The sequence below is a fragment of the Nycticebus coucang genome, chromosome 8, assembly GCF_027406575.1.
Source record: "Nycticebus coucang isolate mNycCou1 chromosome 8, mNycCou1.pri, whole genome shotgun sequence".
Taxonomy (NCBI): domain Eukaryota; kingdom Metazoa; phylum Chordata; class Mammalia; order Primates; family Lorisidae; genus Nycticebus; species Nycticebus coucang.
This window is the reverse complement of record NC_069787.1, coordinates 53,298,438-53,318,576: the sequence shown is the minus strand read 5'-3', so window position 1 is coordinate 53,318,576 and position 20,139 is coordinate 53,298,438. Positions and strand designations below refer to the sequence as shown.

The window sequence follows — 20,139 nt, the reverse complement described above, 5'->3', positions numbered from 1 at the left end:
GAAGACATTGTGGATAACCAGCTCTATTCAGCATGAATCACAACTTTTCAGATGATGAGATGAAACTGTTAACCATTAGAGCATGAGTGTGTCATACCATGCTCTACAGACATAGGGTGATACTAATAAAATACAGGAGGAAACTGAGCCAATGTTTCCTTCAAAATTATAAGGCCAGAGCCTCCTCTAAACAATGAGAGTGAAGGAAGCATATTATCTGTATTTAGGCAATACTCTTGCCTTTTCAAATTATAACATGAATTCTTTTCTTTTTTCTTTTCTTCTTCTTCCTTTTTTTTTTTTTTTTTTTTTTGGAGAAAGAGTCTCATTATGTCGCCCTCGGTAGAGTGCTGTGGAGTCACAGCTTACAGCAACCTCCAACTCTTGGGCTTAACCAATTCTTTTGCCTCAGCCTTCCAAGTAGCTGGGACTGCAGGCACCTACCACAACGCCCAACTATTTTTTTTGCTGCAGTTGTCAGTGTTGTTTAGCTGGCCCGGGCGGGACTTGAAACATATGATGAGCCCCGATGTATGTGGCTAGCGCCCTAACCACTGTGCTACAGGCGCCGAGCCTAAAACATGCTACTTTATTTATTTATTTATTATTTATTTATTTATTTGAGACAGAGTTTTACTCTGACACCCTCAGGAGAGTGCAGTGGCGGCACAGCTCACAGCAACCTCAAAATCATGGGCTTAAGTGATTCTCTTGCCTCAGCCTCCCAAGTAGCTGGGACTACAGGTCCCCATCATAACACCTGGCTATTTTTTTGTTGCTGTTGTCATTGTTGTTTAGCTGGCCAGGGCGAGGTTCAAACCCGCCAGCCTGGGTGCTGTAACCACTGGGCTACAGGCGTGGACCTGGACTGGCTGCTCCTGGTGGAGATCAAAAGTAGGTAACAGATATAGGCCTAAAATACAGTCAACACTGTAGAAAAAAATAATAGATTTTTTGAATAAATCACTACTAGGATAAATTTCTACCATGACATTCTGACCCATTCAAGACATAAATTGAAAATCCATAGTAATTATTTACCCTTAAGAATCTGTTGGGTGGTGCTCATCTGTTCTATTCCCCATCTTCATTAGTCAGGAATCTAACTCTTGAAAATACAGATTGATGTGGATTTTCTTTTAATGATTTCAAATCTTGTATATCATTCATATAGCCCAAGAACATTGTACCTTGCAAGGTCATCCTCCAAAGGATCATCAATAGGAATATCAATAAGCATTCTTTTCTCAATGTACAGAGGTTGAATTTTGCCAATTAAAGAGGTCTGTTTAAAGGCAAATCCAGCTATCTGGTTCTGCCTAAAACTGGTTCTTGAAACATTTAGAGCAACTCTCAAGCCCCTTGTAGAAACATAGAAAATTGGAACAAGAACATTTCAGAAATGTCTGTATTACATATTAGATCAATAAGTTTTGAGGGACTCCCAATTATGTTTCTTATATTTCCATATGTAAGGAAATTTCCCCACAAATGGGAATAATCAAAACAAAGTTTGGAGCTTCACTGATGTGGGCAAGCCTCAGCATTTTGATGTGAACTGATTTTGAAATGCTGGATCAAGCACAAAGAGGAATCTGGGCATGACTTGGGATGAGCAGTACACTGCAATTCCTGGCAGTTATTTCAATGAAAGAATTTAGAACCATTTTGGGAAATAGGCAAAATTTCAGATTAGTATAGTATCTAAATCAAAGTTAAGAAGAAAATGTCAACCCCCTACTTTGGCTTTAGCTGCAAGAATCAAAATCACACATCACAAGTTCATTCACACTTAATTCTATGAAGGTTGGTCATTGATTATTGTCAATAAAATACTGGTTCATCATTTCAGATGCTTAGAAAGGAAAGCATTAACTTTGGTCCAGAAACCTGCTGTGAAACAAGGCAGGGAATATTCAATTATAATATTATATAACAATCTCCCTTTGAAATGAGTCTTAATGATTTTAATAAAAAATCATGCCTGTAATCCTAGCACTCTGAGAGGCCGAGGCAGGTGGATTGCTTGAGCTCATGAGTTTAAGACCAGCCTGAGCAAAAGTGAGACCCTGTCTCTACTAAAATAGAAAAACTGAGGCAAGAGAATCACTTAAGCCCAAGAGTTTGAGGTTACTATGAGCTAAGACACGGCACTCTACCCAGCACTCTACACAGCAACAGCTTGACACTCTGTCTCAAAAACAAAAAAACAAAAAAAAAAATCATTTCCCTGAAAACAAATATTTAGTCATAACCATAAGTATAAGCAGAATGTTAACTAATGAACCTGACAACTTTTCTTTCCTGCTGCTTCTGGATTTTAGCAATAATGCGCTAAATTTATGCACTGTAAAAGTATGATTCTTGATTGTGGCACTTTGGTGGTTTAATGTCCACTGACAGCACTTTACTGTTCCTTTCATATCTTAACAACAGAGTATATAAACTATTTTAAACATTATATTTGACTTACGTATTCTAAAAGAACTTCCAATCTTCTCATAATTTCGAGTTATGAAAAAATACTACTTTTTAAAATAAAGGTTTTAAGGGTGACCATCGAACTACAACACATTAGATCATTTAAATTTCATTTTAAATCTCATGAATTAATACCAGGCATGAGAGTGGAGTCTGAATAATACATATGGAAACTAGTAATAATGTGTCTTGAAATCTTACACTTCCCAGTTTCAAAGAAAATTATTCTTTCACAATTTAAAGCTAATTACATTCATAACATTCACAAGTTGCATATTAAAACAATTATACCAAAAAGAAATTTTTTCTATAGATGGAACAAATAGGATATATAAAAAAATAAACAAATATTCAAAATAATTTTTCTTATGTAACACACATACAAAATAAAAAGAATCAACTGTACCCTTAATAACTTTAAAGACTCCTCAAACAAAAATGTAACCATTAACATAATCCTTTTTAACTATGGAATTTCTTAAAATTAGCAATGTAGAAAACTGAGATAATTATCTGGATATCCTCCAAGAAAACATATAACTTTAAATGTTAAGTGCTATTTCATGTATTACTCCATTTTTTTAGACATTGAAATTGTGGATCAATGGTAGGGGGGTGTGTTTGTGTACATTCATGTGTTTGTACATGCTATGTGTATGCTCTAAACTAAATCTCTTAAATAGCTGTAATTTCCACTGTGCTGAGGCTTACTGGTTGAAGAGTGACTCAAATAATTTTCAAAAATAGAGTCAAAAAGTCTTGTAAAAGAAAGCGCTATATCTGAACACTGGCTATGAAAGCATTTATAATTCAGCTCTCCATGTTCCTGGGATCACACAGTCCTATATCAGAATGACATATAAATCAGGAAGACCTCACTGAACATAAATAAGATTATTTCCCCCTCTGGAATGGAAAAATGCTGAAGGGTTTGTTTTTTTGTAAACTCTTATGTAAAATGTGAGCCCTGAGAAAGACCTGTTCAGAGATATGGGATTTCAAAACAATAACCACCCACCTAGGGAAGAACTCCTATGTGTGGGGGACATCAGAGGCACCTCAAATGTGCCCTGGTTAGTGAGGCTGCCCCCTGTGCCTCTAAGTCATTCATCTGCCTTGTAGCACTGAGGATATGGAACAAAGCATTAAACTGAGGGACCAAAAAGTCTAAGATTTATTAAAAATTTATTAACGACTCCTGATCCCACCTCTAGGCACAGTAACACTAGGGCCACAGCAAAGAAGGTACTTGAGACTGATGAAAAAAACATCTTATTTGTTTAGAATTAAGAACTAAGAAAAAGAACCCAGTTGAAGATAATAGGCACAGTAGTTACAATTGATAAAACAAAACTTTTCCAGTAGAGACTGGTAGTTAAGCTGTAGGAAGGTTATTATTATAAGAAATAATAAGGATACAAAGGCAAAATTTTGGGTTCCAAAGAAATGGCATCAGAGTATCATTTAGTACAATGGAATCACTAAAGCAAAGGGAGACAAAAAGTAAAAGGTCTATTTCTATTCTATGAAGAAAAAAAAAACCTTGCAGGAGCACTTCAAAGCTTATCCTTATGTACTCTGATATAGGGCAGAATATTAGATATAAAACTGACTATAAGATTATTTTATTTAAAAATAAAAATATTTAAAAACCAACTATTTTATAATTCACAAAAAATTTGTAGAGTGGCCATATTGAAAATGAACATACAAGAATAACAGAAATTTCCTAGATACCAATACTTGGTTAGAAAACAAAAGAAAAAATACATCATTCACAATAGCAACCTAAAAATTATATATATAAAAATTCTTAAGACTATCTTTAGAAAGAAATACCACAGCCTGTAAGTAGGATAACGTCAACACTTTACTGTAAAAAAACCCCAAAAAACTGAAATAAACAAAAGTTGTGTCACATTAATTATTGGGAAGCAATAACATTAGAAACTTATCATTCTAAAAATATTTCATTAGAGGGAGGGGGATTGGTGGGATTACACCAGCGGTGCATCTTACAAGGGTATATGTGAAACTTGGTAAATGTGGAATGTAAGTGTCTTGGCACAGTAACTGAGAGAATGCCAGGAAGGCTATGTTAACCAGTGTGATGAAAGTGTGTCAAACGGTCTGTGAATCTAGTGAATGATGCCCCATGATCATATCAATGTACACAACTATGATTTAATAAAAATATTTTATATGGTCAGGTGGAGTGGCTGATGCCTGTAATCATAGCACTCTGGGAGGCCAAGACAGGTGGATCACTTGAGCTCAGGAGTTCCAGACCAGTCTGAGCAAGAGTGAGACTCATCTCTAAAAATAGCTGGGTATTGTGATGGGTACCCTTAGTGTCAGCTACTCAGTAAGCTGAGGCAAGAGGATGACTTGAGCCCAGGAATTTGAGGTTGCTGTGAGCTATGACGTCACAGCACTCAACTGAGGGCAACAAAGTGAGACTCTGCCTCAAAATAAATTAGTAGATAAATAAAAATAAAGGTATTTTATAGGCTGAATATAATTCAAATTAAAATCTAACAATTGAACTTTTTAATTGATAAGGTGATCCTGAAATCCATTTAGAATGATAGAAAAATTAAAGCTAAAAACATTGAAACAAAACAAGACAAAAGCAGAAAGTTTTACAGTGAAACTTATTTTACTAGATATATAAAAATATTATAAACCCATAATAAGTAAAATTTTGACCTCCGAAACAAGGGACATTGATAAAACTCAACAGACACTCAGAAACTTAAGACATTCATCCATATGAGAACTTAATATGCAATAAAATAGTACCAAGATCAATGGACAAAGAATTAATTGATAAATAGTGCTAGAATAATTTGATAATTTAGAAAAAAGATAGGTAGAACCTCATCTATCACCAGGAATAAAAATAAACTAAAGATAGATAACGAAGTTAAACTGATTGAAAAAGGAACATTAAATTTTTTTAATCCAGGTAAGCGAAACCAGAAAATACATCAAAGAATAACAGCAATGAAGAAAGCCTAAAGAAAAACACAGGTTAAGAACTTCAAAATAATTCTCTCTATATACAAAAAAAATTTAAGTAAAAACTGCCGCAGAAAATAACTTACATAAACCAGGGAACAAAACGGTAAACTCAAAACCAAGGGTTTAAATGACTTAAACGACTTACAGAAGAAAAAATACCTCAACTTCACTAGTTATTAAAGAAAGGAAAGTTGAAAAGGAAAAAGATTTCTACCTAAGCCTTTTTCAACGTTACGTAAAATGACAATTCTTGATGTTGGTCAGAGTGTGGCAGGAAGGCCACCTTGAATGACCACTGGGAGGAGCATACGTCAGTGAAGTTTCTCAGAAATACACCAGAGTAGGAATTATTGGGATCTTTTAAAAAAAATCATTGGCCCAGAAATTTAGTCTATAAACAAACAGTGTTGGGAAATTAATATAGAAAGATGTATTTTAGAGTATAAAAATAAAATAAAGGAATAACCAACATTAGGGAAATAAGTAAATAGGGTAGAATATATAATCATTAAAATAGTCGTTTGGCAGAAGAGCAAATTATAATGGAAAAGTCTAATGATGTAAGAAAATAGGACATAAAACTGAATAATACTTTGACATAGTTTGATGAAAATAAATCGCACACCAGATAAGAAAGAGAAAAAAAGAACAAATAAGAGAAGGAAACAAAGGAGTAAGAAAGAAAAAGAAGTGAGATGCCCTGTCTTTTTTTTTTATTTTTTCCCATATCCTTCCATTCTTTTGCAAATTCTTTATTGTGACCATATATTCTTTTTACAAATAACAAAAACATAGTAACTTTTTAAAAAGACTATTAAGAATAGAAAATCTGTCACACTGTATCCCTGTCTGTCCCAAAGGAAGTGCCCTCTGAGAATATCTATCTACAGACAGAGGGAGTTGAATTCATGAGTGTTTGGCGATATCCCCAAGGATGCCAAGCCAGTGGCTTAGGTTCATTACCGTGGGGAAAAAAGTCAGTCAAAGACTTTTGCATTGAAAAGATTGCTTGTGTGTGTTGGAGACCTATCACCGTGGTGAAGTGAAGAAAATGTTGATGATACCTTGCCATCAATACTTCTGGACAAGGTATCAACGTTAACAGAGTCATTTCTTTGGTCCTACCCATCCTGCCAGGGATACTGAACTCCTCTAACGGTCTTGGTAAATTTTTGCTGCTGCAGGAAAAAAAATCTTTCACTATCTGCTCTCCATATACTCAGGTTTTCTTCCTGTCCCTAACTAGTCTGAAGAAAAAATTCATTTCACTCCACCACCTCCCACCCCCCAGGTGAGTTTTTGAGCCAGAAGATATTGGCCAGGGCTGGGTTTGAACCCACCACCTCCAGTATATGGGGCCGGGGCCCTACTCCTTTGAGCCACAGGCGCCACCCTGAGATATTCCAGTCTTACTTGTCTTTACCTCTCTAGTCTTAAGCCTGTTTATTAAGACTTCCATTCAAATGCTAAGGGAAAGAAACTTGGGTTGATTAATTTTGATTAATTTTTTGCTACTCTGCTAGAATCTGAATTTGGAAAAAGAAGGTAACAAAGATGCTCCAACCTGGTTTTAGGAATTCTATTTGCTAAAATAGAATTTGTTGTAAAGAATGGAGTGTAAGGTCTGAAACTATTTGAGTGCGCAAGCATCTTGTATATCAAGCTGTACATACCCTGGGGCAAAGGCTTAACAAATAAAAAGCTGTTGGCTGAATTGTTTGCTTTATCCATGCTATTCCTTTTCCCATCACAGGAGTTAGAAATCATGATAGCACAGACCACATCTGCCAAACAATAAATTCTAGCCACCTTTATGAAATATTTTTCCCAGAAATCCACTTGAGTAGCTGAAACAAAAAAACCTTTCTTCTTCAATTAGGCAAAAAAAAAAAAAAAAAAAAACTGCTTCATATAAATGCACCCATGTCATTAGGATAAAAAAAAATTGTGGTGGCATCTGGATCATTTTATAAATATTTTTACTGGTTACCTGGCTTTTGGTACTCTATTAAACCATAATCAGGATTGTTACTATCTGTTATTAGAAGACTATATTATGGTTTGTCCTCGGCCAAATGGCATGTTTTTCACTCTTAGAACCCCCACAATAATGTTAGTGTTTGCCAATCTCAAAAGAGTATAGCGCTATTTTTAAATCTAAACTTATTTTAACTTTTATCCTGTGACTACCACATACATTGAATTGTCTACTATTTCACAAATGCTATTATTCCTTCTGGCATAGGTGGGCTTGTATTTGAAGGGCCTATGAAAGAATTCTATAAGCTGAGATCGTCAGCTGACTGCCATTTTTCAATAGCCTTAGAGCTGAGGTTAAGAAAGAGGTAATATTAGAGCTAGTGATATTTCCCTGAGTTATTAATTTTTAAATTTCACATTCAAAAGAAATGGCAGTAGCCTCTGCACAGATCATTTCTTTTAACAGAATGGAAATGGAGAGAGACTCATAAATATTTTCAAAACCTCCTTAGTAGGGCACACCGTGATATGTGATCAGTGGATCCTCATGCTTTGATATGTTACAGCGGGAACTTTCAGAAATGACTTACTGGGTTGTACATCTGATTGAACAACTGCTCAGCTTGCTACATTGCAAAGTTGGGGAGGCATTGAAGCACAGACAGGGAAAGAAGGAAAGATCCAGAAAAACAGCATTAGCTCAACACATCTAGTGCATTCGCACAGACGAACTGGTCATTTAAAAAGGAGAAATTTCAGTTTCTAAACATTCCACAGTGAAAGTGAGAAGCTCTAGGGAAATACAAATGTTGACTTTGGCTCCTAAAAAAGAATAGCTGGAATAAGAAATTTAAGGTTTGTGTTACTTTCTTTTTCTCAAGTTAAATAACCCATGAAATAAAGAAAGCTGTCCGCTTTTGATGATACATGAAGTGCTGGTCTCCAGCAATGAATCAGAAGAAGTACTTTTGGCCAAGCCTGCAATTTATTACCTGAACTTCAAAGATGGTAATAATAAAAGATTAATTAAATCTTATCATTGAATTTATAGCTCTTCTTTTATATTAACACAAGCCTGAATTTTCTATTCAATCTAACTTCAGATAAGTACGGATTAGGAAACAGCAGGTTACCAATCGCAAAATATCAGTAAGTAAGACATTTTGGATCAACTCAAATGGGAGAAGGAAAAACTTTAACTCAGGAGGAAGATCAAAAGGAATCAAAATACAGTATTATCTACTGCCTATAACCAGTTTCCACTGTTACTTCAGAATTAATAAAAAATATAAATTTCAGAGATACCTTAATATGTCCCAAGTGCCTTAGAAGATACGTAATATAACACTCTCCTATCTATTTTGTGCAGAAGATTTTAACATTTGTGTCTTTAAATGTATATTGTTTTTAATTGCACTCCCAAGTTATGTTTCTTAAATACCTACACCACGAATTTAGGAATTGATGTCAAGGAGTCGAGGTGAAATATTGTAGAAACTGTTCTTTTGCTATAAGCTTCTTAGCTTTTTAAGTAAGAGCCTGGATTTCTTGTTCCTTCAACTTAGGGGAAGTAAATGATTTTTATCATGGGTTTGTAAACCACCCTCCTTGAGCATGATACTAATTGAAAAATTACTGAAGAGCACAAATCATGACATTGTGAATCGCTCTTGCTTCTCCCTTGATTTATGGTCACACAGGGTAAATTTACTTCTACATTTTGAACCCCAAATACCCTTTTGAAAGATAAAATAATCCCCAATAATCAAGTTCTCTTCAACCACTGGGTATCTATTCAAGACTGATGACTGTGTTTAACCATAAAGCGCACTCATAATGAGCAGTTGCACATTATTTGGCAAGAACCATTTTATCTGCCTCACTAATAGCAGTAAGAGTTTCCTCAGACATGAACATTTAATTATCTTCCTTAAAAGGTGGGATGAAATGCACTAGAGATCATTCTTTTTCTACCTATTACCATTTTTTTATCACGAGGTATTTGAAGATGTCTCAAATTAACACAGCATAATAAAGGGTTAAAGGGATGTGTGTGAACGTCCTCCTCAAACTGTCATGTAAAAACTGACTTTACCAATGTCCAGCATTGTTCACAGGACAAAAATAAATTTAAATCACCATTTGGATTTCAGTGTCACTAGCAGACAAGGTTTCTGTTCAACTAAACACTTTTACCATGTTGTGTAGATTTTATGACAAAAATACCTGGACGCTCACAAATCTTGAGCAAAATTCCACTGAGAATTCATGGTGTATTTATGGCATAATAAAACTATTATGTTTTCAGCTTTCATTTAGTAAACCTTTATATTTTATTCACAAGTCACATACCCTTTTATTTAAAAGGAGGCCCAGACACTCCTTAAGCTTTTACAGCTGCTTATTTTTCCATGAGTAAATGATGTGTTTATATGTATATTCACATACTGTTGGCTTATATTTTCAAATATTTCATGTAGATCTCAATTCTTTTTAAGGTGATGGGCATTTGAGGTTTTTATGGAACTATTTATTAGCAGAAATTAAAGGCTACTGAAAAAATATTTTAAACTTTTGAGTTTAGTTAATGCCAGAGAGCCAAATATAATAAAATACCATCTGCAGGTTAGGCATACAAATATTTGAATTATCATTACCTTATTTAAACTCACTGTACTATGCATTTAGGAGACAGTATAAGCAAAGATTATATATATATGCCTAGAAATAAGTTATCGTTTCATAAATTAAATAGGTTCTTTAGAGCAAGACAACCATATTTAATTTAATTCTGGTTAGCTGGTAGACTGTTAAAATGCTGTCAGGAATAATGCTAAAATGTTTACAGGATTTGGTATGTGAATTTCAGTACATGCTATCTACCTAAGAGTCTAAGGAAACCACATACTCTAAGTGATCTCTTGGGCAAACCACAGCTATGTTGAAAAAAACTACATTGAATTGCACGGATGTTGATTTATTAAACTAGTCAAGTAACGTACATGGAAACTATAAGCACCAACGTGTGAACTCTTCCTTTTAATTACTAGAGGATTTTAAATTCTATAGATGACTTACACTGAAAAGGAGGGTGTCTGTCACACACGTGTCTGCAGAAATAATACATGGGATACCCAATGGCCTTAGCAGCTCATGAGAGTGAATAGAGGGCATCTCTTAGGCCCAAGCCTATTTGAGCTCCTCCTGATTCTAGGTGCAGCACACTATGACCAAGGTAAGACAGTACATGTGACCTCCAAAAGGACAGAATTACCTTGGAGCTTGCCTTATGATGACAAAATTGTTTTATTAAATAAAAAACTATCTTTCATAGGTTTATTTCTTGACATACATTGTAGAGCGCACTGATATAAGTCATGAATGTGTGTAACACACCCAATGCATAAACAGCAAGTCAATCTCCAGGTAAACACCCCTCTAAGGGGCAATTCTAAATTCTTTCATAGGTTATTCAAGATTTCTGCTTCATTAAATCGCTTGAACTAAGTGAGATGTTGAGTGAATTAGGAATCAGAGATTTTCTTGCTGTTTTGCTGCTGAAGAATCTGACCTGTACATTTAAGTTTTGCTGTATTGGTAACTACACTTTCTTAGTGTGAAATTACTCATGAGAATTTCCTAAAAGTTCTTATAAACTGAGCACAGTAGTCACATTTCAGTCAAATACTGCGTCATACAAATAGTATATTACATTGTAAGATATCCAGAATAATTCTTCCACAGTCACATAATTCCCTAACATCCTTGACTGCCCAGGTCATGTATTTTCATGCCTTTAGCTAACAAATCCCCCTTCCAGTGTGCTATGAAATGTACATAGCTGAATTTTATTATCTGCTTTATTTGATTGTTTATATTCTTATCACCTTTTTTGAATTAGTTTATAAGTTGTCGCAGGGAAACAAAATGCTTAAACTCATAACGTTATGAGTTTTAGGTGAACAATGAGTGCAGACGGACCAAACAACACAGGGGAAAAGTCAAAGGCACAATGCGTGACTGGAAATGCACTCCACAAGAATGTCCAGGTCAGAGGAAACATGTCCATGCCGTGATGGAAAGATCTTGCTTTCTTTGCCAAAGCCCTTCGATACACAACAAGCTTTTGTAGACAATAAGGCCATTTTTGGTCAAGTGTAAATAGCCATCCTACAGATTAGCCAGGGACTGGACTATTTTGGTCAACTTCCAAACATGTAATGATGTCAGGAAAAGTTTCACAAAATTCTAATATAAAGATCGACCTACTTTAGAAAGCAGTAAAAGCTTGTCAACATATGATGGGGTGGCCCCTGGATTCTTTGGTTTGTCGCAAACATTTTTTTCCTTCTCTTTTTTGATAGTTGAGATTTGCCCAGAGAGTAACGGCTGGTTTTTATAATACTTTTCACTTCTGCTACTATTTTCATCTATTTTTCAAGCTTTCTTTAGACAGGAAACCTGAGGTAATTTTTCTGGTTCACAGACAGATGTGATACAGACTTCTTAGCAGTAAAGTTAAGAGTGTTTAATTAATTCTTTTATCAGCAGACAGCAAAAGATAAGGGGTTTGTTTCCTTTGAAAATTTTCTCTTCCTTTCCCATTTTATAAATTCATCTTAAAATAGGCATGTTTTTGCTTAGACTTCACTTACCTTTTTTAACTGTGCTTCCAATTTGCTACATTCCTCTTTCTTTTGTTCAATGGCTATTTCTAGAGATTTTAACTTGGAGTCCCTTTTCAGCCCTGCAGAGGCTAATGAAGATGCATGTTCTTTGAGGTCAATTAAACTAGACTGAAAGAGAAAGAATGCTAGTGAGTAAAACACTGCAAGTTCTACTCGCAAGGTTCTTCAACTTGAATACATTGATTGTATACACAGCAATAAATGTGCAGGAGACAGAAAGGATAAATATAGTCTTACTAAGGTAACAATAGTCTGCTCTGGCCAGGAAATTAAAGTTGGCCAGCTTACAGAACTGAGCAGGATCTAATTGCAATAGAATCAAATGTGACCAAACGGTGTGGTCAGTTAAATGCATGTTTCATGTCTCAAATCACGCTAACGATGTTAAGTCCCAAGGTGATCTTTACATGTCATAGCAAAACAGACAACTTGAACCTTCCATTCACATTTATTGCTGTCAGCCCATGCAGATCCTGAGACAAATGAGAAAGAAGTTACTGATTTTAATGCTTTCTCCTTCCTCTACCACAAAGGGTAAATCAAATATAATAAAAGCATCCTATTAAATTGTTATCAAATCCCATAGGTGTAACACACACAAAAAATGACCATGTCTTTTCAAACATCTTCTGGAGAATCAAACATAAAATTACTTTGAAATTTAGAGTAAGGTGAACTTTATATTCCAGTCCTTTGTCATCTAGATTCAACAGATGCAAAGAATCTCCCAACTCAGACTTAGGGTCACCTAAACTATTTCAGTCACTAATCATATCCTGAAATGAATAACTTCCCTGTGTAAAGTCTAAATTCCAACAACTGAAGAAATAAATACTTGCATGTATCACTGAGCATGACTTTACTAGAAGAAGGGCAGTGTTCATCAACAAATATAAAATGGTTAGCAATATTTATGTGACTAAAATGTGTGTTTTTACTGCAAATTCAGGCTCTGTGCATTTCCTTTTTATTCACTGCTGCACCTAGGAAGATACTAAACATATGTGGTTTCTCACTAAGTGAAGTTGCCTACTAATTTATGCTGGGCTGCTTCATGGGCCCTGGAATGACCTTGATGATGAAGGTCACCATCACCCTGCAAGGTGCTTCTACCCTGTTTCCCTGAAAATAAGACAGTGTCTTATTTTAGGGTGTGCTCCCAAAGATGTGCTAGGTCTTATTTTCAGGGGATGTCTTATCTTTCCTGTAAGTAGGTCTTATTTTCGGGAAAACAGAGTAATAATCTTCTGAGGAACACGTTAGCCATTCTCATTTTTCAGGTCAAGAAATTGAGGCTCGGGCGGCGCCTGTGGCTCAGTCGGTAAGACACCGGCCCCATATACCGAGGGTGGCGGGTTCAAACCCAGCCCCAGCCAAACTGCAACCAAAAAATAACCGGGCGTTGTGGCGGGCATCTGTAGTCCCAGCTACTCAGGAGGCTGAGGCAAGAGAATCGCTTAAGCCCAGGAGTTGGAGGTTGCAGTGAGCTGTGTGAGGCCACGGCACTCTACCGAGGGCCATAAAGTGAGACTCTGTCTACAAAAAAAAAAAAAAGAAAGAAAGAAATTGAGGCTCACATTAGCTGAGTGTCTTGTCAAAGGTCGCTTACCTATTAATGGCAGATACAGGTCTCAAACCCAGGTCTACAATTCAAATCACAATGCTCTTTACCATATCCCTTCCACAGAAATGACAAATGACCCTGTAATCCAATTATTTTTGTCAAGGTGCAAACATACAATTGCTTCAACTAAACTATATATTGTTCTTTTTTATATGTTTTTAAATGCTACAGGTGATGGCCAGTTTTAGTTAACTGGGCTAGACTATAGTCCCCAGTTATGAACCTAAGTGTTGCTATGAAGACATTTTGTGGACACCACTAACATGTTGTATCTGTTGACTTTGAGGAGACTATCCCAGGTGCTCTGGGTGGCCCTGAGTCTATCCATTGAAAGGCCTGATGAGCATAACCGAGGTTTCTCTGAGATAGAAAAAGTCCCACCTGTGGGTTGCAGCGTCAGCTGCTATCTGAGAGTTTCATCCAGTCGGCCCTTCCTGATGGCTGACCCAGTGAATTTCAGACTTGCCTCACCTCCATGACTGCGCAAACCAATTCCTTGCAATAAATGTCTTAATCTGATTAGACTTTTTAACATGGTTCTGTTTTCCTAAAAGAATCCTGACTACACCCAGCCCAGTGCCAACCACGGTACACAGGAACAATAAATATTTCTTAAAATGCCTATCTGAAATGTGTACAATATTGGCATTGCTTACAAAACTATTTCCATTTAAAGCTTATGTCTACCATATCATCAAGGTATCTTTTAATTAGAAGTATATGCATTGGTTTTAAGGTGCAAACCAAGATCTTCCAAGTCAGAATTAGAGTAGGAAGAAGACTTAAATTCTTTATTTCCATATCAAAGAAATAATTTCCTCTCTAAAAAATTAGTAGGCAGGCCAATGTGGTGGCTCACGCCTATAATTCCAGCACTCAGGGAAGCTGAGGAGGGTGGATTGGCCTGAGCTCAGGAGTTCAAGACCAGCCTCAGCAAGAGTGAGACCCTCGTCTCTACTAAAAATAGAAAAATTATAGGTTTTGCTTCTAGGTATCCTCAAAGCTCTTCTTACTCATCAACTCTTTACCTTCTTCCTCTGGGTTCCTAATTTGTTTTTTTGTTTTGTTTTGTTTGTTTTGTTTTATTAAATCCTAACTGTGTACACTGATGCATGTATGGGGTCAAGCGCACTGATTTGATAAACTATGTGAAATTCAGATTCCTAATTTGAACAAGACTTTAATTTGTATAGGATTATCAATAACCAAAGGGTGAAGGGATAGTATGGAACTAGAAATAGATCACTATACAGCAGTACAATCCAGCGGGGTCAAAGGGCCTATAAATCCTAAAAGAAAGGGACATTTCCTACAGACAAAAATCAATGTGAAGGGGCCAGTTGCAGTGACAGTGCCACACCTCAGAGTTGTGGAGATTGGATGATGTAATGTGTATTGCTGCTTCTCACCTTATCCACCAAAGTGTCCCCAAGAAAACTGATAGTGTTGGAGGTATCCCTTGGAGGATCAGGGTTATATAGCCTAAAGCATACTCTTCATTACCACCAAGGGGAAAAAAAATTGTTTAAAGTATATAGTAGTTTAGAGGGACTTTACCTAACAAATGCAATCAGTGTAACCTGGCTTATCGTACCCTCAATGAATCCCCAACAATAAAAAAAAGAGAGAGAGAAAAAAAATAAAGTATACTAGTTTATATTAAAAATGCACATGACATTCATATTCTGTACTCATGTTTATTTTATTTACTGTAATGTAAAGTAAGATTCCAGAACAGCAGCCACATGTAACCTATACCTTTGTGCCCAAAATGGTATCACATTTCCTAATCTGAGGGTATTGGGTGACCCTTTGGGAAGCACAGGTGAGTGTAAAGCACCCAACACGAGGATTAGCATATAACAGACCCTCAATAAAGAGGAGCTATTCTGATTATTATTTTCTTTGCTGTTGTTATCTCAAGCAAGGGTTGTGGGACTTTGAAAAAATATACAATCCTCTAAGCTAGTGGTTCTCAACTTTCCTAATTGCTGTGTTGTTACTAATGGAACAAAGGGGTCGCAACCCACAGGTTGAGAACCGCTGCTCTAAGCTGAGCAAATGTGGTAAGACATATAGGTTCCAAAGGGCTACACCGTATGTAGTTATCAGAGCAGAGAAGATGTGCACAGGGCATTATTGATGAAGGACGTTACAGGAAATACCCTGTTTCCCCAAAAATAAGACAGTGTCTTATTTTAAGGTGTGATCCCAAAGATGCGCTAGGTCTTATTTTCAGGGGATGTCTTATCTTTCCTGTAAGTAGGTCTTATTTTCGGAGGATGTCTTATTTTGGGGGGAAACAGGGTAGTTCCCTTTCAATTCAGGCCGTTTTGCAAAAGAAAGATTACCAAACTCCCAAGCCTTCGCACAATCCCTCAGCTAAGTCTCTAGTCTCTTGAAGCTGCGATCAGTGTAGGGTTATGAGGACTATCGATGTGGTTCATTTGTTTTTCCAGACTCACCTCTTTCTCAGTCAGTTCAGCTTGTAAAGCATTGACCTTCTCTTTCAGGTCTTTGTTCTCTTTTCGGAAGGATTCTATTTCTTCTAGTCTTTCCCTATCATCTCTCTCACGCTGTTCTTTCAAGCGCTCAATTATTCTCTCCTGTGAAAGGACAGTTAAAAAAGAAGCGGTGAGAACTCATCAGTGTGCAGGCCAAAGGATACGATGAAAGAAAATAAGAGGCAATAGAGCTACAAAATGCTCTACAGAAATCAACAGACACAAGAAACTCAAAATCTGGTTTGTGACGGCCTTGGGAAAGACAGTCAATATAGCTTTTGATTGGTTAATAAAAGTTAGCATCACAGGGTTGCTAGGGATCTTAATGCTTAAGCTCTGAAGCTGTTTTTGTTCTTGGTGGCATCTGGCAAATTCCTAGAGTAGGTTTAGAAAAGGGAGGTTCCAGCCCCAAGACTCTAGACTTGCCAAAGCCTTGCACAGACAAGGGGAAGAAGCAGAACTCATGGCTCACAACCCTTTGCTTGGCCTCCCCATCTGGCATCAAGGAGCATTTTCTGGTTTCTCAAGACAGGGCTTCTTTGCTTTCTCTGAATAGACAGAGGACTGAAGGAGAGCAGGACCTGGGTCCTCCAGGACTTGGGTTGGACTCACAATGAGAACTTGAGACAAAATAGGCAGTCTATTGTGTCTACGATTTTCCCGTGTGCCTGGAGATGTTTATTTCCATTTTTTCAATGGTTTCTTTACAATTAGTGGAGATTCCAAATCACTGGCTGAGTTTGAACAAAGTTCAAACAGCAGCTTCCCCTCTTCAAGGGCTCTCAGTGTGCAGGGTACTGCATGGAGTTCCGCTGGTCAGTCCTCAGCACAATTGCGAGGGCAGGACCAGTGGCACTGTTGACAGTGTGGGGAGAGGAAACCCAGCATTCAGGGAGGCAAGGAGGCCCAGCTCAGGAGCAAAGGGCCCACACTGCCCTCGGGGCTCTGATTCTCGGTCTAGCCACAGACACATTTGAGGACATCTGAGGATTTGCCTCTCACTTTCATACTGACATGAAACACTACTTGAATAGATATGTTTTCCAAAACATATACTTTTATACTTTGGCAGATAACAAAGTAAAAACCTTAAAAAAAAAAAAAAAGAAAGAAAGAAAAAGAAAAAAAATGGGAAAAGGAAAATTAGAACTGAGTAAAGCTTGAGTTAGATCTCTGAAATTAGTTTCAAATTATCTACCACACATTTTAACTTTCTTTTGGATGGCCACCTTAGAAAACACAAGTGTAACAACTGTGCCTAAGGGAGCTGATATTATCTTTTATAAGTATGTTGTACAAAACAATGCCTGATACAGAAGACAGTGGTAAATCAGGATTTAATGCAGGGGAAAGACACTTAGCCTGTGATTTAAGGTCCCAGGAGGAAGCAACTGTTCCACCCCAATGAAAATAATTTATGTATTTAATGCTTTCGAGGGAGCAAAAAGTACCTCTACTATTTTGCAATTGTTTAAAACCACATTAAGTGAAGTATATTAGTACAACAGTAGGGATGGGCATAGGACAAATGAATCTATTCACTGCCTGTGTTTGTTTCTTCTCGATTCCAGTTGTAGTCCTATTTTACTCTACCCATGACAATGACAAGCAGACAATCACCTGATCTGCAAAAGGAAATGGCCACAGTGCATGGTAAGTCTCTCAAGTGCTTTTAATGATTTCAGCAACTGAGCCTCTCTGCCCTCTACACACACCATAACCAATCACTTAGCCACCAGGCCGTCTCCGTCCCATCACCTCCAATACGTGACTGTTGGAGTGGCATTTCTAAATCTCCAAACTGACCACATCACCTTACTATTTGGAAATCTTCCCAGGAATTCCTCTGGCTGGGTCATGTGGCCCTCATTTCCATTCGGTTCTCTGCCGAACGGCTTCACTGCCAGCCCGTCCCCCTAGCCCTGCTTTCCAGTACTAAAATCCTGTGACTCTCTTTAAGCCAGTGCCAAGCAAAGTGTCTGGCATACCAGAAGCAATTAAAAAGGCTGAAGGAAGGAAAGAGAACTCAAATTAGGGATCATCTTGGCTTCAAAGGAAAGGTAATAAAATTAAGCAGGCGTGTTAACAGCCAGAAGGTGTCAGAATCATTTGGAAAGTAAGTTGATTTGTTCTAAGCACTTGTGCTATTGACTGGGCATTGATGACAAAAAAAATCAGCAAGCAATGTTTTTAAGTGTTATTGATGATTCAATACTACAAAATATTTCTCCGTCAATCACAAAACTAATTTAACTGTCAGCTGCACAGGGCCAGATGTCAAAAACATGTGTTAAAAGGCCCTAATATGCCATGATCTACTTGATTAACAACTAACTTGCAGAAATTCCAACAATGTGTTCTTGTTTTAGTCTTATTTGCATTGGCGAGCATTCCCTGTGCACTCATCTGGCTCTGCACAGGTCTGATCTATTTGTGCTTTATCACCAGCTGGGAACTGAATTGCAGTGGCCTCCAGCCCTGCTATCTGGTTCTCTCAAATGCTTATCTGCTCTGTGGCTACAGCAAGGCTTGGCGAGACCAGCTTTATAAATACAGTGGGAGCCGTCTCTGGAGCTTCTGTGTGTCAATCCTAGAACGAAGTCATACTCAATCTTAACTCACTGAGCAGCACTGTGTTTTGCACACTCTTAACAGTTGAATAAGTTCCTGGGAATTAAAAGGAATAACCCACTCCCTGAGATGCCATAATCCAAGGGAAATGGCAAATAGTGCCTGATGGATTCTATCCATCAGCCAAAAGATGGCAAGTAATCAAATGTATGTAGAAATCTGTGATTTTTATTAATCATTTTATTGTTTCACACCATGTCTTGTTCCAAAAATTCTGTGTAATTATATGTGGACAAAAATGGAACTTGTGGGGCAAAAGACATGTAAAGGAGATTGCGATCTTGTCAAAAGTGCAAAGATCAGAATGTTGCGGTTGAATTCTACTCTGTCATCTGTGAGTGACTAGCCTTAGGTTAGTCCAGAGGAGGTAACAAAATCTCAACCAAGGGCCAGCTCAGACAGAATGGAAGCTGCCTCTGGGACAGCAGGGTTGAGAAGTTAGCACGTGCCACAGTTGATTAATGATGTCTGTCCAGGCCCAGAAATGGAGACGGTTGCTGCACACAAGCGAAATGTTCACTTCCGGGCAAGTCATTTCACATTGTTAAGACCATTTCCATATTTAAAATGGAAGAGCATGTATTTAGTGTTTCTCAAAATATGATCTCCTGAACACTAACATCAGAATCTGTGGTCAAACTTCAAAGTCACAGGTTCTTGGGTGACACAGAAGAGCCTGACTGAATCACACTCTCTAGGAGATGGGATCCAGGAAACTGTATTTTCAGAAACTTTCTAGGTGAAAAGATTGGAGACATCCAAACATTTGAAACTCACTGCAATCAAAACTTAAGTCTAAGATACACAATGACATAGAACCTTGCCAGTTCCTAGTCAGTGGTTTTCATCTGTTATTTTCAAATAAACGAGTATTCCAATTTTGGCACCTTTTAAAAATGCTTTGCAAATAATTTGCTCTATGGGTGGTGCCTGTGGCTCAAAGGGGTAGGGCGCCGGCCCCATATGCCGGAGGTGGCGGGTTCAAACTCAGCCCTGGCCAAAAACTGCAATAAATAAATAAATAAATAGCTCTATGTTCACTTTTATCCTTCACTGCTATGGAAAGCTAAAAATCAAATGCAAATTGGGTTTGGAAAGGAATAGCACACAGGCTACATCTGGTGGCTCTGAGCTGTGTTGTTTGACTTGAGCATCTGAACTTTCTTAAAATCTGAACTTGAATGTTTGGAGATAGGCCAGAGACTCC

General features: G+C 37.3%; 1 protein-coding gene across 7 annotated transcripts in view; it reads right to left on the bottom strand.

Moving 5' to 3' along the window:
* ERC2 (ELKS/RAB6-interacting/CAST family member 2) overlaps positions 1–20,139 on the bottom strand; it is a 1,052,138-nt gene that overhangs the window by 489,624 nt on the left and 542,375 nt on the right. For 5 of the 7 annotated variants that reach the window (XR_008381889.1, XM_053600429.1, XM_053600428.1 and 2 more), the window contains 3 exons: positions 16,263–16,403; positions 12,141–12,281; positions 8,076–8,111 (listed from right to left, as the gene is read on the bottom strand). Coding sequence is in view for 6 of the 7 variants with exons in the window: in XM_053600429.1 (XP_053456404.1) it covers positions 8,076–8,111; positions 12,141–12,281; positions 16,263–16,403 (318 nt within the window). In the remaining variant the exon portion in view is untranslated. The remainder of the gene's footprint in view (positions 1–8,075; positions 8,112–12,140; positions 12,282–16,262; positions 16,404–20,139) is intronic. The other 2 variants (XM_053600431.1, XM_053600432.1) reach the window with 1 other exon arrangement.